At 35.3% G+C, this 25,842-nt stretch overlaps 2 protein-coding genes across 2 annotated transcripts; both read left to right on the forward strand.

Annotated features, from left to right (window-relative positions):
* The first annotated feature begins 13,070 nt into the window (after positions 1 to 13,070).
* On the forward strand, positions 13,071 to 14,989 carry LOC100368875 (uncharacterized). The gene is made up of 5 exons (XM_002733134.4): positions 13,071 to 13,160; positions 13,427 to 13,600; positions 13,825 to 13,964; positions 14,521 to 14,746; positions 14,847 to 14,989. The coding sequence occupies exons 1-5, from the start codon at positions 13,097 to 13,099 to the stop codon at positions 14,879 to 14,881; spliced, it is 639 nt and encodes a 212-aa protein (XP_002733180.2). The 5' UTR covers positions 13,071 to 13,096; the 3' UTR covers positions 14,882 to 14,989.
* Positions 14,990 to 21,112: 6,123 nt separating this feature from the next.
* LOC100368717 (uncharacterized) lies at positions 21,113 to 25,216 on the forward strand. The gene is made up of 9 exons (XM_002733133.4): positions 21,113 to 21,152; positions 22,293 to 22,330; positions 22,761 to 22,873; positions 23,018 to 23,067; positions 23,348 to 23,443; positions 23,638 to 23,811; positions 24,023 to 24,162; positions 24,758 to 24,983; positions 25,075 to 25,216. Exons 1-9 carry the CDS (start codon positions 21,113 to 21,115, stop codon positions 25,107 to 25,109), a joined length of 912 nt encoding a protein of 303 aa, XP_002733179.1. The 3' UTR covers positions 25,110 to 25,216.
* The last annotated feature ends 626 nt before the right edge of the window (positions 25,217 to 25,842 follow it).

A 25,842-nucleotide genomic window follows, 5' to 3' on the forward strand; every position in this document is an offset into this window, starting at 1 on the left:
ATACACTATTGAACACCTGCTCATCTTCGAAATAGGAAAATAATTAATATTAAATAAGAAATAAAACATACATATTTAAACATATATAGTCCGCTTTGCAATTAAGCTCGATACAGTGTACTCTTTTCTTATTCTATATTCTGTGTATACGTCAAGGCTATTTGTCGAACAATACATCATATTCTAACATTGTGAAATAATTCACGATTACCGTAGTTGTTCAGTGTTTTCATGATGAAAACACATTACACGCTGTGATAGGATGTTTATGTGATGTCAATGTGTACATTTAGTACGCTATATATATTGATTAAACTTTCTTTCAAATACTGTCAACTTTTTAACCGATGTAATCATTGTATTTGGAACAGTGGGTACAATTCTGGGAGAGAGTTGAATATTATTTGACGGGCAAATAAAGGTCATGTGATTTGTACTGATTCGCTCTCAACGAGATTACGGCGGCCATTTCCGTAAGATGTATTACAGAGGCCATTCGGTAACAATATCCCAATAGATCATTTACGTATCTGATAACACACTATCTTGTGAATCATCTCCATATGCAGATAAGCTATTTTACATACAGTTTAGTGTGACGTGCATTTAAAGAGACACAATTAAGCAGAGCTCTACTGCAAATGATTGGTGTAGATTGGATTCCCATAATTGAATTTGTATTTTCAAATATAAAATAATACATCTTTCATGAACGATAAAAGTCGTTTAATGCCTTCCTATCCAAATGTGTTAATGTCTGCATATATTATGATACTTTTGTGAGTGATTTACTAGTTTTTGTCCCGCAGGTTAACAGGTGAGTTTCATGTTTTCTAATTACTATTAAATTATAGCCAATGGGTCCGATATGCCGCATGCACCCCATGGGACAGAATGGCAATCGTTTTATTTTGATCCTAGGATTTCTATGGAGATGGAAAATGGTTGTAACCAATACCAAATTGGGATGGACTATCTGAATGACGTCATTTTCAAAAGAACCAACACCAAAATCATGGTTTTGCTTATAACGCATCTTCTAAGATAAATAGACAAAAGATCTACATGAATACACTTACACTACTAAATCTCTACGGCTATTACGTAACCCAGAAGATGGTTGCCACTGGGAACTGTGTAAACGTTTCCATTTTTTGAGAGGCAGAGGTTATGTTGCTGTTTATATCATGGAGTAGATATGGTTATAGTAATATTGTATTTTTCATTTAAATGAAGACTCGACTGAAGGAGTGATTTGCACAATTTCACTGCTACTATAGTGTATAAGTAATTGTATTATCTATCTTTGTTATCATGTATGTGGTTTGGCTGCTGTAATTTGTACCCGAGAATGACTTTGCTGTTAGAACATGTCAATATATCAATAAAATAAAGACCTTTATTCAAAATTTAAACAAAAAATAAATAAAACCCACGGACTAGTTTTATTGTGTAAAGTAGAATAATAATCTTCGGAATTGATGACAATATAGTGTACCAGTACATATTACAGTAACCCATGACAGCCAGTTACACGATCACATCTAATCAATTTACCATTAAAACACACATCATGTACATATCAACTTCTCATGTATTCGGCAGTTGTCAATAAACTGTAACTGTTAATCGAAAAGTAAGTGAGATAGAAGATTGTTCCGTTGATGTCCCTATCACTTTCTGACCTCCGTCTTATAATGATATTTTGGATTTTGATTTCCATAACGCTCTTCGTGTGTTCTAGTCTTACTTGGCGTTAACGTCTAAATATCAGACAGAAAATTTCAAATTATTCGCTACTGGTGAAAGGTGAATAGTATTATTATATATTATCCAATGTGAATTTATTAATGTTGATCAAACAACACTCAATCCATAGTTTTGGTCTACCCTATTTAGCTACGTTGATATAATTATTTCAATACGAAGCCAAATGACTGCTGGCTTAACACAAACCTTAATTTCGTTGATTTTTGAAGAAAAACATATATATATACAGCTAGTTTTATGACACGCCGTCCAGTTCTCGAATTCCTTACTACGATGAACGTTGTAGTTGAGTATGCGGCTATGAGACGTATTTGAATCGAATGTAATATGTTATTAGTGCTTGGTGAATGTCCGATAGTAGCCTTTTGTAATTCTTTCTGGATAGACACGTTAAGCGGACAATTGGTAATTACAATACCGTAATGATCGATGAAATACGTGAGCAATGTGTGTTTAGTGGGTATACTAATGTTTACACAGCACTCAAATCTATATGTAACTGTCAACTGTATAGCAATTTTTACCGACGAAACACCGTCTGGTGACACGTTTATAAGCGTTCAGTTACTGTGACGATCTCTGAGATTGCAAAATCCACATGAATTTGTAACTGGTCGATCCATATACAAATCATCCGGATAAAAATAGCAATTAACCAGGCGCCACTTTAGTTGAACAGTTTAAAATCAAATCAACGATGGATGTTTTCGAAATGTTGCTAATACGTATACAAAGTTTAAATAATAATCAAGTATCGGCATTGTTACAATGTACTGACATACAATACTTGGGTAATGGCGTGAAATAAACACAGTGAAAATATAAACTGGTCGTATACATGCGTAAGCACGTTTCCTTGATTTTGCATATACAATGACACTAAGATGATATTAAGAATTATATATCACTTACGGTAATTCAAGTTAGTATCATTGAGGCGAACCATGCATGTAAATGTCCGTAACATTTTCAGAGAATTACAAATTATGTCACAAGTAAAGTATTACCATGCCGACAATGCACAAACATACGCTCTAACGCGACATGGCTGTTCATTGCGCGTCAAAAGAAAGCAGTAAGCGTTCCCGACTCAAATGTTACTGTACTCTACACATATATTACTAATTGATTATTTACTGTATCTGTCATTATATCGCCCGGCTTTGACAATTAAATGTTGATGTAATGTGTATGAGGATGTCATCATTATATAACTATGCAATTGTTTTCATGCAAACAGGTAGACTACCCGCTATTAAACTGCGGGATAAATGCAAAATTACAATAAAAGATACTTGGAGTAATTGTTTACTCCCGGTTGATACACATCGTTGGGATTCCCAAAACATAACTCATGTTCGCGTTGACTATTTATTAAATACTGCCCCATGATGTAATACTATAATTTATCCTTCTCCTATAGATATATATGGACAGTACAATAGCAAATTTATAAATTTGACATTAACCTACGTGTTAAAAGAACAGTGAAAACACAACGGCAAAATTTCAAACTAGATATTGCTTGCTATCTTAGTCATACGAGATGTGTATCAAATATTGAATAATTTGCGACAGTAAGGGGCAAAACATTCACATATTATTGTAAAGGTCGTCTTCACTATATATATATATATATATATATATATATATATATATATATATATATATATATTTAGAATAACAATATGTATTATTTGTTTGAAATGTCGATGTGTGTTATCTAAACACGATATATAGATTAATATAAAATAAATTAAAATAAAAACATACAACTATACGGCACTTCGCTTGTGGTTGGCGAAAATCATCTGCCTATGAGCGGTTTGATTGAATTTGTAAGTTAAAAGAGATATAATACTTTTGAAATATAACACCATGACATTTCTGTATACGTAAAGTATTAAACGTTTGAAAACGACAGCGTAAAGGCGAGTGTTTCATGTTTTTTAATGAGTATTTTAATAGCTGTGATGGGAATTTCAAAGCTAACGCATACATACACAACCATTCCCAGATGTTAGTCCAAAACACATACGAGCACTGTTACTAGATATACATCTAAATGGGAAGTGAAATGCTTGCTTAATCACAGGCTTGATGTGTTACCGATGACGATCCCTCATCTCTCAAGTATAGGAAGAAAATTAATTTGCTTAAGCACGTTTTATTTAATGTTATCAATCTTTAGTTCTTTATTATATTGCGAGCCCCGGTGTTATAGTTGTAGAGACTATACACCTGTATTCCAGACCTCTGTCTTTTACAAGTAACTCATGAAAATGTCTATAGATGCATATGCCGATTAGCTGGGTCACTATGTCGTCAATGTATTCTCCTCACAATAATGAAACAAATTTCCGTAACGATTGATGACAATTTATTTTCTTCTAGTATAACTCATTACAACCAAACTTTGCAAATGAAGTACAAGTACACATAAGATGAACGATTGAATGAAATAGCAAATAAATAAAAGAAACAATAAATAGCATGTCTCAGCTTAACACTAACACTCTATGGCATTATACATCGACAATGCAATGAGTGGTAGACTGACAGCGCCATCTAGTGGCGAAAAACTGACGTAATGCAGTAAAATATTTACAAGAAACCTATCACTAACGTATCGAATAATCACTTAGAAATCACTAGGCATGCGTAATCTGTGAAATATCATGAGCAAAAATGATGTGAAATCATCACAGTAAAGTACTAAGTGAACGGGGTTTAAAAGCACATGTTATTGCATCATCGGTAAATAAACATTTCATGTCCTAACGCAAATACATGAATTATCACTCAAAAACGCAATCAAATGTTTCATTTGTAGATCTTCCGGAGCACCTCATCGACCTCAGTATAGTCGTATTTCAGAAGTTTTTACGTTCATTAAACACGATTCGACATAAAAGTATTAGAAGGTCGACAATTCCACCAGCTCTCAGGCAGTAGATTGCGTCTGTCTTCGTTATCTGCTGCCTACAAAACAAAGTAATAAACGCAACTCGAACTAGAACAGGTGGCGCTATACCGTCAGCTAACAAATTTATGTGAAATATAAGATAGGGCAAAAGAGCCTAAGATAACATTTTAGTGACAATAACTAAGTAAAATACTAAAGCAAAAATTATAAGGCCGGGGAAACGTAGATTTCACGGTGAGTGAACACCACAATTAACATTCGTCATACATGATAATGATTAAAAACATAAGCTTCGATAAGAACTTTTTTATGTTACTTTATAATTTACAATCGCAAATGTTATGACCCAAATGACACTATTGATCAACGCCAACCAGTAAACAACAAAAACAACAACTGAATTTATTTCATTGAATCTTATTATAAACGTTGTGTCTTCTTGAATTTGTTTACATTTCTACTCGTAAATCAGTCTTGTAGTAGTAAATGATAAGCACGTAATTTATTTATATATCGAACACATATACAGATCGATGTGCGCACTGGATTAATCAATGCAAACTACACATAATTAATAAATATGTATTTGCTTTGTACAGAAAAAAAGTTGCTATTTTGTTCATGACATTGAATTGGACAGAGGATGCGATGACTAATAATTGGGAAAAAGTTGTGCAACAAATTGTTAAATTGACCAATGTATATGTGATGCAACCCACCTTTTCAACTCTTTTCAAATTTGCCCCCAGCGTCAAGAATTTGCTGTAATCTGCACTCTAAAAAGCCAAATAAACAACAGGCCTAAAGTTTTACTATGTCGGAGTGCGATGAGTGAATCGTCTAATTAAAATCGACATGAAGGTTTTTTTTGCGTTAAGTCGATGTCAGATGCAAGGTTATGATTTAATTTATGTCATTGAGAAATAACAAGTTCAAACTTTATGTGCGTTCACATTCAAAGGTAATATTCATTGATGGAAACTTTGATGAAAACGATATCAACGCTTTTAACGGCCACCTGATGGCGCGGTTCATAGGAACTTTATATAGCTTGCCTTTCTTTAGCGCCATCATGTCTACTGCTCCCCTGGCCATAGAATCCATGGTAATAGTGAACTTTATTGTCTAAGAAAAAAGTAAAAATATATCATTAACTAGATAAATTAAATCATGACTGTGCGTTGGTATTTAGATACGAGCACTGGCTACACGTGTAAGATTCCCCGCTGACACAATCTTAACTATACTACCGGGTAATTATAAACTTTGAAAAGTAGTAAACATACTTTACAGACCCTAGAAATTCTTAAAGGTTTGGGGAAAAGATGAATGTAGTAACAATGGACTATAAAGTCGAAGAATAATGTGTGAAATTCGTCAAAATTTACGTATATGTTGGACGGCAAGTAAAACATGTAGGTGGAAAAGTTTAAAAATGAAATTGTTAGTTTTAAATTTACAATAGTTAAACAGAACGTCGAAAATTTTAGATTAGTTAGTTGAATGAAAAGTTAGATGAAAGCTGTTGGAAAGTCACAGCATTTAGCTGGAAAGCCAAAAGTTGGGTAGGAGGTGGTTAAAAGGTATGACGTGAACAGCCAAATACGTTGGGCAAGACGTACCAGAAGTTATCTAGAATATCAGGAAATGTGGGTGGAAAGTCAAAATGTACGACGAAGAATTGGTTATATTGATTGAAAAGTCCGACAATTCATTTTAAAATTTGAATTAGTTGGTTGAAAAGTAGAGAAAATTGAGTGGACATAAGTAAAACGAAAACGATTGAAAAATTGCTTGAATAGACGTAAAACGTGCACGCATGGTCAAATAAATTTAAAAAGTCGAATAGTGTGGGTGATAACACATAAGTAATGATTTAGAAAGTCCAAATTATATTTGTATTCGTCGTTGAAGTTGACTGCAATGTTGTAAAGTCTTGTTGAAATGTGTCGCTTAAATGTTTGATTTACAGTTTTATCCGTTGTCCCAAAAGTTTCATAAGTTGATTGGAACGTCATAAAAGAACAATAGATATTTGAAAAAAATGGATTCCAAGTTGTACAACTTGAAGGTCGTATAGGAAGAATGGAAACATGGAAATTTTAGTATTACAAATGTTATAAAAGATTCATTGAATGGGCTAAATGAGTTGTTGTGAACTCGTAAAAGTGTAGAAAAATGTATTGTTAATCTAATCTGAGTACATTTAATAGTAACGTCCGCTGACAGTTCATTATGGTCTTATTGCTCGTTTAAGGTTTTCGTTTCAAACTGTTTCGCAAATGATGCAATCAAGACTTGTTTTGTTATCGTCCTCATGTACGGTGTTGTTCCGTTTAAACATTCCTCGTTTCCCAGCCTCGTTCGGTAGCTCCATTCATAAGCGTGTATGTCAAGTGGTTGCGCGATAGAAAGCTTACCGACAAATAGAAAGTTTTTGCACAAACGGCTGCCAAAAAGCACTTAGATTTAGCATTTTTTACGTCTTTATCTTCGGCTTAATTTCTGCCGATATACATTGCAGTGACTTGAGCTCTGGGGTATAGCACCTGCTTCCATAATACTTAACAGTGTTGATAACACCATACATCGCTCGATCGCAAGGCAGGAGAAGCATAATAACATGATTTACGACTTCCAGTGTGACTAACAACGAAGCCAAAACAGCTTCCACTGTGTGCAGCCATATTTGTTTGGATAGCTTGGCTAAGCGCGTCGATTCAATCTGATTGGCTGTTAATAAACTGAATCTAAAGTGCGAGGGCACTGTCACATACTGAAATATAGGTGGTAGCGGAGTGCTTTGCTGAAACATTCACCTTTAATAGTCAGGATGGTTTCTACATCACATACGCACATTACACAGTGTTGCATAATAGTGTCTTTGATCTGTGTTGGCATGATGATCCAAGTTAATTTCTTTTGTTCAGTGTGGAATGGTGGGGTCTTGAAATTAAGACATTTTTTTTTATTTCAAACATAAACTGCATCGTTTGCTGGAGCTATTGAAGGGGCTACTGTGAGCAAGAATTTCCCATGTTATTCTATGCTCAATATCCTTTTCCTTGAGTGACCAAACATGCTTACTTAGTTGTGTCGCATTTCTAGAGGCCGGATTACGAAATGAGGCTGCATGTAATCATAACAACAAAGTCCATCCAAATAAATTCCACGAGGAATGCGATGTACAGTTTTTACAATAATTGGCCATTCCACTGCAATCTAATAACACCAATAATGCGGTGATACACACAGTGAAGAAATATAAAATAAATGTTGTTTGTTGTTTTAAGACATGCGCAGTTGTCTCACGGCGCGTGTTGTGACCTATGGACATCAGATGATGGTATATCTATTGCTGATAACACCGCCAGGGGATAAACACATATTTGACTGCAGTGTTGAAGTATACACGGCAAGCCAGCGTCCATCACGTACTATAGCGGCTTATTTGTCGCTCAATAGGAATATCCAATATGTCTCGAGCAGCATTACTTATTCTAGGACTTGCATTAGGTGAGTGTCACTTTTTAAATCAATATATGGCAAGCAGTGTTACCGTGATAATGAGTTTTGTCTTGCTTGTTTACATGTTTGTAATTTATAAGAGTTATTAGCCTGCCTGTAAACAATAACTGTAAACTGCAGACACACTGGGATGGTCATATTAACATTCAATTCAGCATACATATTCCATTTAATAGTTAAATGGTCTCAAATAAAAGGTCGAACTGCTGAGATAACATCAGTTTCAAAAAGTCCCGGTCAATAGTCCAAGGCTTCAAATCATAGGTCGAACGACTGAGATTGTGAGTAGTATCTATGTAGTTATTTAATCGTAGATAAAATATAAGGTCAGATTAAAAAATAACTGAAAATGAGTGTCTAGCATACAGCGTTACGAACATCCTATGAAATTCGCGTGACTAAAACTGATTTAAACAATAGAAAAATTGTGTGATATTTTTGAGAATGACCACGTATTGGGGCGATATTTTGAAGGAGATCGATATCTTGCACGGCGTGGATATCGACCTCCCCCGTTCGTCTCGTGTAATCTCTGATATCGAATTTATCACTCAGTCGGTACGGTCGTGATATCATTTCGCGGCGAAGCCTAAGAATGATATCGCGACCTACCTCCGAATAAACATGGAAACAAAAACATTCATGAATATTACATCATGGCTGATTATAATTATTACATAGATTTGAAAAGAACAATGCCCCCACTAAACGACAATACAATACAATTGTTTTTTTATTCTATCCATGTCATAAGAAGTTGCCCAGTATCAAAACCTCATTAAAATAGAATCGTTGCCCAGACATTTGACCATTTCATTTTTAAAATACGAATGTACCTGGCGGTGCATAAAAGTCTGGCAATTGGGAGGGAAGATGATATTGCTTGTGTATTTACCTTCAACAGAAGATGTCCTGTAAGTTTCACAATGAGCTGTTCATCAATACCACTTTCATAAAGACTAGTAGTTACCGTAGCTCATAAACTGGTTGGTAAAATTCCAATCTATCTCCACTGCTTTAAATAACTCCGGTATAACCAGTTTCAATGAGTTGTGGCCTAGTGGATGTTTGCTGAAACAGATTTTGGACATCTTGAATTTTCAAGGTGAATGTTCCGGCGAAGCACTCCACTATCGCCTTGAAGTATTTTATTAGGAATATGTGTATGTGACAATGCCCTCACAGTTTGGAATCAGTTTACCAACAGCCAATCATATTGCTTTTTTCATCAACGCGCTTGGCCAAGCTATCAACTTTGTCGGGGCGGAGCTAAGTCACAAGACGCTTTAAAGACGCCACACTCTACCATGTATTTCTATGGGCTCTGCGCGAGCTGCTGTGGAACGCCGGTCGAAAAGCTGTTGAAAATAGCTAAAATCGAAAAAACAGCACAAACTTAACTTTAAAGAAATCCTAAACAACCAAATTTAAATATGTTGCATGAGCAGGGTAATCTTGTTACACGGTTCAGGGAGTGTCAACAACCATCCCAAAGTACTGTTTTCTGAGAGTTTTTGGCCTTTGTTTTCACCATGATGGTTGCCAGGCGGTGCAAATGTTCGCACAGTGGAAGCTGTGTTGGCTTGCAGTGGATGTCGAAGCAATACATTATTCGGACAAAAGCCGAGTGTGATGTGTTCCTTTTTAGTCGCACTGGAAATTGTAAATCATTATGTTATTATGCTTTACCAGCCTTGCGACCATCGAGCGTGGTAATAGTGTTGAGCCACTGTTGAGTATTATAGAAAAGTAGGTGTTATACCTCAAAGCTCTTGGTGTCACTGCAACATATATAGACAGAAACGAAGCCGAAGACGAAGACATCAGAAATGCAAAGCTCCAAGCGCTTTTTGGTTGTCATTGTAACAAAGCTTTCTATTGGTCGGTAAACTTTCTATCGCGCAACCACGTGACATACACGGTTATAAATAGAATTGCCGCACGGTGTTGTGGAGGGAGGAATGTTCGAACGGAGCTGTTTTTGGCACAGCGACACGTACTTCTTATAAATCTTAACGTGGCAGCTCACCGGATCAATGACGTTGCGTAATGCTTCACTTCCTTCCGACGAATCCCACGATGTTTGAGCCCACCTTGGTTAGTTTTAGGAACATCTTCTATATACTTTAAATACGCCGCTTCACCAGGTGGTTCAAACAATGTCATTTGAGGATTGTTGAAGGAACGATGCTCCATACCACTTCTCAAGGCAAAGTTTGTTCCATTTAAAAATATTGTATAATATGGTTCGTAGTAGTACACGAAGCGAATAGTCGCCAAGCTATTTCATTTTCTATAGGGCATCTATTTTGCCTTCTCGAAATTGTTTCCGCTTGTTCAATGTCAGTTCCCAGTCCTGTACGTTTTATTTCAGAATCTAACACTTGCCGGAAACCTTCAAATTCGACGTTCATAGAACATGTAACTTTGTAATCCCATACCCCGCTGGAGTAATGTCTTGGGAGGGTAGAAATTTCGGTCTACCTTCCTAACCTCTAAAATAGTTTAGTCAATCAATAAGCCACATCTTTTATATCCATTACATTCTTCAGAATTGAGTTCCATACGCGTGTTATTGCGGACCATGCATGGTCCATTCGTTGAATGCACGAAGTGCCCACATGTTGCGTCGCTGTGTATTCATAGGAATTGCATCTTTAGCAACTGTTCGATTTGTCGAATCGGTCATAGGGTCAGCAAAACGTGTACGTGGACGTCCCTGAAACAATATAAATAAATTCATTTTTTTTATATATCTTTCATAAAACAATAAACGATGGTCGTTATTATTAATTACAGCCATTGAGCACGATATCACGCACCTTAGGAAAATGCAACTCTTGCAAATCAACGTTTTTTCAAGGCGAGTTCATTCAGATAATCGGCACACTGGGTAGCCTCGATCAACTCGTCCTCACTGACGTCTGAAACTACAGGGTAACTCAAAAATAGATAACAAGCGATTTGGGCTCCTTATTTATGCCCCTCGATAGCCTGTTTGGCGAATCACATCACTTTTAGAATCCCCTGGGTTATATTTCAATCAATCTGATTGGTTGAAATCTGAATTAGTTGTCCCAGATCTATATAACGATTCTATGGAAATTGTGAACAATAGAGTGAAACCATTTGTTCTGATATCGACCTGAAATGAGAATACAATCGATTTGGGGTTATTTCATTATACAATCGCCCCGTTATACAATCTTTACGTTAGATATAGCACGACTACCGAGGCGATAGTCATAATATCGATCGATATTATGGTCGATATTATGGCTATCGCCTCAGTAGTCGTGCTATATCTTACACATACTGTATACGTTGTTATAGTAGCTACTTAGACACTTTTAGAAAATTTTAACTCTCTGTTCCTATGCCGCTTAACAACCATCATATACTTCACACTATTTTTGATTGTCATATTTTAAATCACTCGGCAAGATTACCAACTGTTATGCAAATGTGACATTATTCTTGGTGACAGACGAAATAACCACTTTTCACAAAATAATTTTTAAAAAAAGGAGACAATGTCTATTGAATGACAAATCTTTAGAATGACTGCTTCAATCTGGAAGTCTTAAATGAATGGCAGACAGACATAGGCCACTCTCCGTTATTTGCATAGTGTGTATTCGACCCGTAAATTGACCTCCCTTTTATTTCAGACCCTAAAATGAAACATTTATCAACCATTGACACTTTTTTATTTCTTGGTTCACAGTTTCTGGTGCCTTTACGGAATATGTACCTGACATACTGGTATGTATGCTATGAAGAATCGTATCTTATAGCTGCTTTCCCAAAATTAATTATGTTGCCCTGTATAACGAGTCAGAATTTATTGAAGATGCATAAAGTTCAATATAATGAGCTGCATGTTTATAAAGTAATTAAATATGTCAAATGAATCACAGGCAGATTTTAGACACTGGATATTTTTTTCGATACTTTTTCTATCCACAAAAGTAACAAAATACAATTTTGTGTGCATGTATTACACACGTTGACAGTGTCATGTCAGCAGTTGAGGCCAAATAGTGTTTCAAATACTGCACAGTGGTAAATAACTATGTTATGATAAGCAGTTAGACACCGATTAAGATAATTCTAGCTATATATAATTGTCAATGTCATTTATGAATATATTTGTTTTCCTTTCTCAGTCAGATTTCTATTACCAGCCTGTTAAGCAAGTTCCAACTGTAGCCAAACCTGAATATAACAGAACATGGCTGTTCTCAACAAGTCTCACACCGGAAGGAGAATATGAGTATACGTAAGTTGAAGTATGTTAACATGTTGTATGCAAAGTTGCTGTAGGTACTGGGTAGTCGAAAGTAAATGCACATATTAAACAGCGTGAAAAAGATGTCTTATTTCAAAACAGTTATTGTCCCACTTAAAATATTTTATCCACGCAGAGATGAAGAAGGAAACATCCAGGGATTTCTGGTTGATCTAATGAATGAAGGTACTGGTTGAATAATTACTATTATAAACATAGTTTTACTACAACAAATAGAGATATCCATTTGTATATTCATTATAGTCGTATACTCATAATACACCTCGAAGTATTCATTTTCCAAACCATATTAAAATTCATTTTTGAGTGTAGTGTTCAGATAAGGTAGTAACGCAGGAAGTATTGGGTGAAGTATTGTTTTTTTTTTCCGAATAAAAGAGGTAATATCATGATGAAATTAAACTAATCAATAATATTTAAAAAAAATAGCAGATTAAAAAAATATTATTATTTGAAAACATATAGCTTTGACATCTTAAATATTTCACCATTTAAACTAAATAATTCCACATTGTTGACTATTCGTAGTGTGCAAAGAAGCTGGCAAGGAGTGTGCAATCATGTACGATGACTACAATAACTGTTACACGCAGAGCGGTAGTGGACGTCCAAAGGCGGGTCAAGGTATAATTCATTTTGAATGGATTACATAAATTTACTCGCGTATGATATTATATCATTATTTGACAAGACCAACATTGAAAAAAAACACGCTGTAAACGAACATAGCTTCTCCTGCTTTTTGTTGGTTCACAGAAAAATAAACATAGGAATTCATGTTTGTTATGTCGAATAATCATTCTATCATCGGTGCGAATAATATTATTCTACTTTTGCGTGATAAAGATATTACCCTTCATGTTAATTTAGTCTTCTGCTCCTGCTCACAGGTCTATTGGGCAACTGGTACGATGGTTGTTTTGTTTACTACAAAACTACACCAAGGATCCCACTTTTTGATTTCACTGACCCGTTTTCCAAACTGAATGTTATAAGTGAATTCTATGTCTTGATTGATAGCGAGGGAGACTTTGATCCAAGTGACGTCAGTGGAAAAAGAATAGGTATTAAACAGTAATTATTTCTCAGTCAATCTGTATTTCATGAATAATCAGGGCATAGTAGGAGTAATGAATCGAAAAATATTGTAATCCAAATAATATGGTTTATTGCATAAGCCCAAAGTAAAAATTGTGCAGGTCAACCCAATGCAGCGTATCTAATAATGAAAATTCACAAAACATAAATAGGGGGTATTTATTTTATCTGCATGGAATGTTGAATCTAGGTTTCCTAAGTGGCTGGTCTACTGATGAAGCCTGCATTGTTCGTGATGGTCGAACCAAAAATATGGAACAATTGGAGCCAAGTCATAAAATATATGTAGCAGATATTTACACGTTACTGGACATGCTCAAGAAACAAGAGGTGTGTGCACTTGTTCTTATTATCTGTGTTGTACTTATATTAACAGGCTGCTTATAAAAGCACGGTGAATAATTGTTTATCTATTTATATGTCTGCAAAAAATAATATGTCTCATCCAATTAATACCTGAATCTAAACCTGTACTTGGTCCATGAGTTTGGTTGTCCTATTTTCTTTCAATATTCAATTCAAGCATTATCATAATTGCTGGAATATACTAACGTCTCGAACATATAACTTATAATTATACACATATATGTAAATTAGTACATATGAACAGTTTTTAGGACAGTATTGCCCCATTTAATTGTTATAGCGAAATACTTTACTTAACTACTTGGCGTGGTTAATACTGACAATTCGAGCTACAAGGCATCGATCAGTGTCCTTCGACAGATGTTGACCATTTGATTGGTATTTGGTGGCTGGCACATGCCAACAAGTCCGGATACATTTGACAGTTTAGATAGTTTTACATCGTAATATATAGAGTAAGTGCAAGATGTAAATTTACTTATGCTCGTTATTCGTTCTAATTCTTTCGCATATTTAATAGGTTGATGCCATATTTGTTGCGTATACTGCTGTGAACGAAATAGAGGACCAAGTCAAAGCCGTCGGACCTGGCTTGGAGTGCACAGGAGTCCAAGGGAGTAGCAGTGAACAAATTATGCTTCTGCGCAAGGGAAGCCCTGTACGCAAATGGTGGAATGACGCATTTAAGAGGATCAGAGAAAACGGCAAATATTATAAAATGTGTTCAATGATTGAGCGTAAACACGGTGAGTCTTATTATGTGTTGTTGTATTTGGTAATATAGATTATGTAGCTGATAGTTGTCTGTGGTGCGTTCCATTTACATATTATTTGTTTTAATTGCAGGGAAACCAGTAACATGTATCGGTATTGACGAGTAATTAAAGCCAGGAATTGATATTCCGTTTAAAAAAAAAACAATGTAATTTGTTTAGTTTTAATATTGTATACGTGACCATAAATAAACTACAATTATTGAAACAGAAAAACGTGTTCCTACTTGTATATACACAATATTGTACTTAACAAAAATCGCATCCCGGTTAAAAACAATACTTGTATTTCATTTGCCATCATATATTGTATGTTTCAGCGGTCGATGACAAGAGTATGGTATTATAAACACTGTAGATAAGATATCCCAAGCGCTGTGTACTTGCCTGTTGCTGCCAGCGCACTTCCACCTTCCTTCATTAATGTTTAACATAACTAATTGGCAGTAAATCGTATATTATATTCCACCCATAATCCGATTTCTCCATGGCATCACCATTATAATAATTTGGAGGAAACTAAATTTTGATAGCAAAAGCAGACATTACTTAATTCACATTACTTTTAAGTTTTAATTTAGTTTTAGAATCAAGTTGAGCTAATTAGTCGGTGCATAATTACCGTATTTTTTTAGTAATCTGATACCCATGATAGATATTAAACAGTAGATTTGATTTTGTAACACTGAACATATTATTTCACATGCCTTAATATCATACGTCTTAATATCACACGTGTATATGTATCAGCGCTGATAATAACAGGGAAAAAACCACTCCACAACGCCTGTACTGAAGTGTTTTGTGGGGCAAAGCTGTGGAACTGTCTGCTTACATATATCCAAGATGCTTGCATCACTTGGCATACTTGTTTTCAGTATTGCAACTGTATCCTGTAGGTTTGTTAGTATTTCTGGCATTTAGTTTCTTTCTCCACAGATACCATACTACTTTCTATGAGAGAAAACGGGAGAGCGTTTCAATACTTGTCATAAGTGTTGCGTACAAACCTTATGTTATATTCAGAATGGGTAATATACCCATGCTTCTATTTTCGAATAGAATGTGTCTTATAAATCTCCTGAATATTTACGAAATGTTACTCAATATGTGAATGTGCATGAACATAAAAATCTCGGATTATGCGTTTTTGTTCTCATACCATTTGCATACCAAAAATAAAATGAAAGTGACCAAAAGCCACAATGAGCAGCGTGTCTGTAAAATCGTTTATTGTGTGAGATTTGAGTTTGAACCCAAACTTTGTCATTCCCTCTTAGCACAGCAAAACTCGGTCAGTGTAACATCCTTCTCTATGTGAGAACAAAAGCGTGAAAATGTCTTCAGCCATTTATGTGATGGCATAAACGTTTGTGTTAATATACAATACCCGGCCTGGTATTTAAATAATGCTAATATTTGACATCTGATCATGAACGCAATAGAAAAGCACACTTGCATATATAATCGGGCCCAGGAAACTTGATTTCGACGACAGTAAATGTGGAAAAATAGGATTTATTATTTCTACATGTTCGTTAACAGGACTTTGTGATTGTTCATTCTACCTGTGGGTATTTATTGTTTATTTATTTAACACATGTGACAAGTGCGCATATACGGGCAAATTACAAACTTGAATGATTCACACAATGTCGAATCACATCCTTACTGGAATCAGAAAAGAACCTCACCAGCATAAGCACAGCGTGTAATGAAAGCCGACCTACAATCTTCCGATGTAACACACAATTAACTATATTTTTTCTTTATTTCCATCTTTCAACGATTGTTGGCACAGTCAACAGGTTAAAGTAATATCTCACTGGATGTATACTCGCGTATGCACTCATATCCAGAAATGCCCACCTTTAAGCAAGCAATCAAGTGATTACTATTCGTTAACTATGTTAATAATGATGACTGTTACAGAGTGTCTGTATATTCATGTGATTTAATGTTAATTTAATGGGTTTGCACATGCTTAACTCCAAACAATGTGGTCTAGCTAGGGAGTCTCGAATATGTTTCCCATTATGGCGGTCAAGTGTAGGGTAAACTGAGGGGAAGTCAATAAAATGCAACTCTGAATAGCATTTGTTCACTCACAGACAAATCAAATCAGACATTGTAATTTCGAACAGCACTACATTGGTTTATTTACTACCTCACTGGACTGCATCGAATGGGAAACTGGTCATCATTCTAATAGTTGCACCCCTGAGACTAGAATGGAATGTCCAGCTATAAATGTGCCGGGAAATTTAAATGTAGTGTATTCCTTTATTTGTCGCGATGTAGTGAATTCCTTGTGAGCTGTTCTTCATGTTTCCAGCCATGTGCTCCAACTGACATGAAACTGAGCTAGCAAGCTGTCCTGAGTATGAATTGAACCAGCACGGTACCTGAAAGTCACTACACAAGGAGGGCGGTTACAAAGTAAAAACTGGACCGTAATTATATTGTCGGATATTTTCCTTGTGGATTGCTTGTGTCTTCACCAATGGAATTCGCGACCACATGCTTCGTCCATGTCATTGTGAGTAACTGTATGCATAATAACCATACGGAACTTGTGTATAGGTAGGAGAATTTACTTCCAACGACCGCCTTATTCATTTTTTGCACCAGCATATTTTTTATTTATTGTAGTAAATGATTTCTATAATTGCTCGAGCATATTAATATATTTGTTGTCATTAATAGTATTGAATTATCTTGTTCACCAAAGTTTGATTATTTATTTATTGATAAGTATGGAGAGTTATAATTACGTTGTATTGTTCTATATACTCTATCACTGGTGTCGTGAGAGTGTGAATTGACTGTGGATGCTATTTAGTTCTTTATTTGGTTTACTAAAGAACCCAAAAAACCCAAAAGTGCCGAGTGTCCCTTTGGAGAATCAGTTTATATAAGCACTGAACGGACTTTTTGACAATGACACACACTATAGAAACCCTGAAACAATGACAGTGGGCGGTCATCTTTAATCTGGTTTCACAATACGATGCACATGAAGACTCGCGAAGGGAATGTTGTGCTGTGAATTCAATGACCATTGGACAGATCATTTACCAAGATAGAAGAGATGACAGTGGCTAAATGTCTGAAAAAGGCCAAGGAAAGTCATGTTTTGCTTTAGCTGCTTTAAGAGAGGTAAAAAGTCCACAATAAACGAAGTAGAACGTGTTCTACAGAAAATGTTCAGTCCTTCCATCATATATTTTTTTATCCAGTTACATGAGGAAGTTTTGTGCCAGTCACCTAAAACATGAGATGGCATTGCCAATTATAACATTAAGAATAAGTACACCATGATCAGAAATTATCATTGTTGCTAAATTGAGAGCAAATTAGGACTACTGCTAAGCAGAGGAGATGGCAATGTTGACCCAGGCATGCATGGAAGAGAGACAAAACAAACTCGGAATATGAAGCGGTTATAACCAGAAGCAGCTAGGAGACTAAATGACTACCTCGCTGGGAACTCTCTTCTGGAACCTCTCCAGTCTGCAGACAGGAAATTTTACAGCAACGAGACAGCACTCATCAAGGTCCACAATGACATATCAATGTGTATTGATTCAGGACAATATGTTACCCTTGTCCTCCTAGACCTGTCTGCTGCCTTTGACACGATCGACCGTGACATCCTTCTTGGGCATATGTGATCTCACCTGGCAATGCCTATCTTCATATCTCACGAACAGACATCAGTCAATTGTCATTAATGGTCATTCATCTAAAGAAACAACGCTTCATTATGGAGTTCCCCAAGGATCACGGTCCCCTGTTATTCTCAATTTACATCTCATCACTTGGTCAAATTATTCGTCACCACAATCTTCATTTTCACCAATACTCTGATGACAATTAACTTTACCGTTCTTTCACTGAGGATAACATTTCAGCTACCACATCCCAAATTGGAAATTGCCTATCTAACATCAATGCTTGGACGGTTAACAAGAAACTACAGCTAAATGATGGTAAAACAGAGATATTGCTAATCTCCAAACCCCTTGCATGGTATCAACATTGGATCAACACTCGTTAAACCGGTTAAAGCAGCTCGCAACATCATCAGTACATGCCAGAGCATATACATGCATATCAGATGCATAGGACTCATTCGACAACATCTATCTGAGCATACTTGTCTTAAACTCATTCACTCTATTATAACCGCTAAACTGAATTACGGCAATGCCTTACTCTATGGCTTACCAAAGTCACAGATACACCTGCTTCAGAGGGCTCAAAACTGTGCTGCCCGTCTAATTACACGTACTAAAACATTTGATCGTAAATTACATTGGCTGCCAGTTCACTATAGGATACACTTCAAAATTTTACTACAAACGTACAAGTCACTGCATGGTTTGACACCACCCTACATATCGGACCTTATTCACAAAAGTCAAAACCAGAGAACCCTTCGCTCAAGTAAGAAACATACACTTGTCGTACCTCGGACTCATCTCAATAATTATGGTGACCGGTCATTCGCCCATTCCTCGCCATCTTTATGGAATCAATTACCAAATGACATCTGTTATGCACCAAATGTTCAAAACCAAACTCAAATCTTACCTGTTCCATCAAGCCTATCTGTGGAACTAAGCGTCATTGAGCATCACTGCTATGGATACTAGGCGCTATATAAACTTGTATTATTATAGTATTATAGCTGCATTCAATATAATGGTCATAGTACTGGGAGAAGGGTCCATCATCATCTTCTCAATGATTTGTTTGGTGTACTTTCACCGGAATACAGTTTCAATATCAGGTGAAATTTCAAAAATATATATCATCCAATTCTTATTCCTGAAAATAAGCATGTTAACAGATTTCTTAAATTGAAATTAAATTTTTCACCAGGCAACTCTGACCATTTTAAGGAGGTTGTGACATCTGGCGGTGAAGGATATATATATTAACATGCATATTCTAGGCATGCATAATGATGTAGCCATAGTGACGCACTTAGTATTGATTAAATTAAAACTGTAAGTCTGTTCCTAAAGCGGATGTCAGTGAAATTGACAGAGACAAGAAAAAGATGAAAACTGTGCCAATAGATACAGAAGGGCATTGATTACAAGAATTTCTTTAAACGGAGAAAGTTGACAGCATCTATATTCAGATTCATTAAAATGTGAGAGAATAAAGGAACAGTTCAAGATACTAAGCACCTTCGAGAAAAATAGGATTATTTATGTCAGAGAAAGAGCTTGTAAAGAAAAGCTCTCATATTAAAGAAAACATCGGATTCCGTTGCCACCACATATAATATTTGATAAGTCAACATGTAAATGAACAACTGCCTAAGAGAGAAGTGCATATTGGGTTGTAATCGTGACAATATTGGCAAGGACTTTCAAATTTAAATGCGCTACATGCAGAATATATGTTGACATCATGAGGTTATGGGTATGATACCTGCTCCTCCATGATACTAAACAGTGTTGACAACACAATTCCCGGTGGTTGCAAGATAGTTGAAGCATACTAACCGAATGGCTTACCACTTCACATCAGACTCGAAATTAAGTATAGCTTGAATAGCTTTGGTCTGGATATGTATGAGTTGTATGATGTATCGATATCGTCACTGTCATGCAAGCCAAACCAGCTTCCACTCTACGCAGCCCGATAGCCTGGCCGAGCGTGTCTACGAAAGAAGCAACCTGCTTTGCTGTTGATAAACTGATTCCAAACTGTGAGGGCAGAATCACATACTGAAATACTTCAAGGTAGTAGTGGAATGCTTTGCCGGGACATTCACCTCGAAAATTCAAGATGGTCGCTAGATTACATACACATATTAAATATATTATGTATACGAGTTATTAATTTTATGGAAATAATTAGAATTTATTTATTAGTACTACGTATAATACATGCGTCATTATTAATAATTATGTTATTTCTCCCACAAACAGTAAGGTATACTCTTATGCTTGACATTGCATCACACAAAAGCACTATAACGAAATTAATCCAAACAATTCAACTGGGAATTGTTTACAGATTTTACAATAAATTGTCTCTTCCACCAAATAACGCCATTACTGCAGAGATGAGTATGGTACAGTAAGATAACTACAAGATAAATGTTGTTTTAAGACATGCGCAGTTGTCTCACAGCGTGCGTTGTGACCTATGGACATCAGATGATGGTTTATCTATTGTGATTAGTATCAGTGCTGATAACACCGTCACAAGGAGACGAACAACATATACGTGACTGCAGTGTTGAAGTATACACGGCAAGCCAGTGTCGGTCACGTACTATATCGGCTCATTCGTCGCTCAATAGAACTATCCACTATGTCTGGAGCAGCAATACTTATTCTAGGCATTGCATTAGGTGAGTGTGTCACTTTTTTAAATCAATATATGGCAAGCAGCGTTATTGTGGTCATGACTGTTGTCTTCCATGTTTGTTGTAAGAATCTTTAGCCTACCTGTGGTCAATATGACACTGTAGACACACTGAGATGGTCATATTAACATTCAATTCAGCATACATATTCTATATAATAGTTATATAGTCTCAAATAAAAGGTCGAACTGCTAAGATAATATCAGTTTTAAAAATTCTCCGGTCAAAAGTCCAATCATAGGTCAAACGACAGAGATTTTGAGTAGCGTTCATGTTGATATTTAATCGTAGATAACAACCAAGGGCAGATAAATGAAATCTGAAAAAGATTGTCTAGCATACATCGTTACGAACATTCTATGCATTTCGCGTGACTAGGAGAGTGGGAAATTGTGTTTTCAATAGTTCGAATATTAAATAAAATACTATACCGAATTTGCCGTCAGGATATTTTTAAGACAAACACTGGTACATCATATTCACTGCCATTTTTTTCAGATAATGTATACGTTGTTACAGTAGCATGCTTAGAAACTTTTAGAAAGTTTATGATTCACAGATAAATTTTAACTCGCTGTTTCTATGCTCCTACAAAAATATATTTTGAACCATCATGTACTTCAGACTCTATTTGATTGGCATATTTTGAATCACATAGTAAGTTCACCAAGTGATAATTTTAAAATATTTAACATACAGTCACAACGGTAATTTATAGAGCAAAATATATATTAAGAAAAACATATTCTAAGTTTTGAATATTTCATTTCGAAATGAACTTAGTGAGATACAATTCAAAAGAATCATCAATCCTACTAGCGTACTTTAATAAATATTGTGACTGAAACATGTTATAATTAAGAAATAGAAGAAGTCACATAGAAGAAAAAATAACCACTTGTCATCTAATATGTTAAAACATCAGTGAGAATGTCTATTGATGACAAATCTTTGGAATGACTGCATTTCAAAGTATTAAATGAATGGCAGGCAGACACAGGACACGCCCTCTATTATTATACTAGTGCGTGTTCAACCCGTAAATTGTACTTATTTGCCTACCTTTTATGTCAGACCCCAAAATATTTATCAACCATTACCACTTTTTTTTATTTTTTGGTTCAGTTTCTAGTGCTTTGACGGAATATGTACCTGACATACTGGTATGTATGATATGAAGGATGATATCTTGTAGTTGCTTCCCCAAAATTAATTAACCACACGCGAATGTATTTACGTGTCCCAGTATAGCATGCGTAAAGTTCGATATATTTATCCCCATATTTACTTATAAAGTGATTAAATATGTCAAATAAATGACAATCAGATATTAGACACTCGATACTTTCTCTATCCACACAAGTAATAAAATACAATTTTAGTGGATGTATTACACACTTTGACAGTGTCATGTCAGCAGTTGAGGTCAAATATTTAATTTATTATATCCAGTTTTTCGATTACTGTACAGTGGTAAATAACTATGTTATGATCAACAATCAGGCACGTGACACCGAATTAAGATAGTTCTAGCTATATTTAATTAACAATGTCATGTAGACATTTATGAATATATTTGTTTTCTTTTCTCAGTCAGATTTCTACTACCAGCCTGTTAAGCAAGTGCCAACTGTAGCCAAACCTGAATATAACAGAACATGGCTGTTCTCAACAAGTCTCACACCGGAAGGAGAATATGAGTATATGTAAGTTGAAACATGTATGCAAATGCAGTGCAAGTTTGTGTATGTATTGGGTAGTCAAAGTAAATGCATATTTTAAATAACTTTCACAAGAAGTCCAATTTTGAAACGGATATTGCCTTACCACTAATTATTTTATCCACACAGTGACAAAGAAGGAAACATCCAGGGATTTCTGGTTGATCTGATGAATGAAGGTGCTGGTTGAATAATCACTAATCTATAAACTTGCATTAAAATCAATTTGAGTTGAGTGTTTAGATGAAGTAGTAGCACACAAGTGTTCTGTAAAGTATTGTTATTGTTAAATAACAGTGCTAATACCATCAAGTGATTACACTAATTAAATATATTTAATACAGTTGACTTCAGCATATTAACATTTTTGATTAAAAATATGATTTGAAAACATGAAGCTTTTAGCTTATATAATCGACCATTTAAACTATATAAATCCACATTGTTGATTATTTGTAGTGTGCAAAGAAGCTGGCAAGGAATGTGCAATCATGTACGATGACTACAATAATTGTTACACGCAGAGCGATGGTGGGCGTCCAAGAGCAGGTCAAGGTATGAGAAGAGATGTGTAATCGAACATAGCTTATCTTGGTGCAATAATGTTGTTGGTTTACTTGCAGAACAATAAACATATGAAATTGTGTTTGCTGTGTTGAATAATCATTGGTGTGAATAATATTCTTCTGCATGTGCGTAATACAGATATTACCCTTCATGTTACTTTAGTCTTCTGCTCCTGTTCACAGGTCTATTGGGCAACTGGTATGATGGTTGCTTTGTTTACTACAAAACTCTACCAAGAATCCCACTCTTTGATTTCACTGACCCGTTTTCCAAGCTGAACATTATAAGTGAATTCTATGTCTTGAATGATAGCAAGGGAGACTTTGATCCAACAGACGTCAGTGGTAAAAGAATAGGTATTAAACAGTAATTATTTCTGCTCATCCTTGTTTTAATAATAACTGGGGAATAGTAAGAATATTGAATCGGAAAAGATTTTATTTCAAATATGGTTTATTATTACCCCAAAGTAGAAATGTTGTGTACATACTCTAAGTGTTCATCAGTGAACCAAAGATCAAATTGTGTGTATTTACTAATTTTATTTGCATAAAATGTTGAATCCAGGTTTTCTAAGTGGCTGGTTTACTGATGAAGCGTGCATTGTTCGAGATGGTCGAACTAAAAATATCGAACAATTGGAGCCAAGTCAAAAAAAATATGTAGCAGATATTTACACGTTACTGGACATGCTCAAGAAACAAGAGGTATGTGTACTTCTTCCATTTCTCTGTGCTGTATTCCTATATGCAACTGTTTATGAAAACAAGACGAATAAGTGTTTTATGTATTTATATATATTCAAATGAATGTCTCGTCCGATTTATACCTAAACCTGGACTTGGATCATGAGTTTGGTTGTCCAGATTCTTTCAATTTTTGGAATTCATAATTGCTGGAATATACTAACGTCTCGAACATATAGCTAATAAATATAGACATATATGTAAATGAGTACATATATGAACAGTTTTTAGCACATCATCGTCCAATCTGTTCTAAACCAGTATTTTAGTTTTTATAGCGATTCTCTCAACCCTAAGCGTGTTTGATACTGACGATTCGAGCTTGTGTGTAACAGTTACAAATAAGTGTATGTGTTACACATACGATCTTACAAAACAGTGGTGTCTTTGTCATGTATATCATTTTACCATATCAATTGATTGATAGTTACCACATGGACAAGACCGAATACATGTTAAAGTTAGGTAGTTTTACATCATAATATTTAAGAGAAAGCGCAAGATGTTAATTTACTTGTGCTCGTTTTTCGTTCAAATTTGTTTGCATATTTAATAGGTTGATGCCATATTTGTTGCCTATACTGCCGTGAACGAAATAGAGGATCAAGTCAAAGCCGTCGGACCTGGCTTGGAGTGTTCTGGAGTCCACGGGGGTAGCAATGAACAAGTTATGATTCTGCGCAAGGGAAGCCCTGTACGTCAATGGTGGAATGACGCTTTTAAAAAGATCAGAGAAAACGGCAAATATTATAAAGTGTGTTCAAGGACTGAGCGTAAACATGGTGAGTCTTATTATGTGTTGCTGGATTTGGTAATATGAATTATGTAGTTGTCTGCAGTGCGTTCCATTTATATATTTGTTTTTTATTGCAGGGAAACCAGTAACATGTATTGGTATTGACGAATAATTAAAGCCAGAAATTGGTGTTCCGTTTAAAAAATAGACAATATAATTTGTTTAGTTATAATATTGTGTTTATGACCATAAATAAACTACAATTAATAACAAAAGAAAGCGTGCTCTTACTTGTATATACACAATATTGTACTTCAATCAGATCTATCCTGGTTATAAACAATATTTGTATTTCATATTCCATCACATATTGTATGTTTCCAGAGATCGATGACAAGAGCGTGATATTTTAAACACCGTGGATATAATACTCCAAGCGCTGTGTACATAGTTGTTGTTGCCAGGACACTCCCGTCTCACTTCGTTATTGGTTATATTATTATTTATATTAATGAGATCACATGCCAACGTCCCCACTTGTGTACACTGACTATATGAACATGGAACTTAACAATGGGGCTGGTAATTCTCAAAAAAAAATGAAAATAACAATATCCATATTTTCAAGTCATACATGTTAAATCGACAAGTATCAAATCAACAGGTCTAGTACTTTAAATGTTATGAAACAGTGCAAAGATTTTTCTTTTAAACCCCCTGCCTGTGAAGCGTGTACATCCAACATCGATACATATTTTTATTTTTTAAATTGGTCATATCGCTCACAACAGTCGTACTTTTCAGCATTTGGCATGTGTATTAGGGGAAACATATAGTGATTTATAGCAGCATCTAGACTACTAATATCAAAGACATTTTATGATATAGACGCACCTGATACATTC

Source organism: Saccoglossus kowalevskii, chromosome 19, assembly GCF_978046115.1.
Source record: "Saccoglossus kowalevskii chromosome 19, keSacKowa6.1, whole genome shotgun sequence".
Lineage (NCBI taxonomy): Eukaryota > Metazoa > Hemichordata > Enteropneusta > Harrimaniidae > Saccoglossus > Saccoglossus kowalevskii.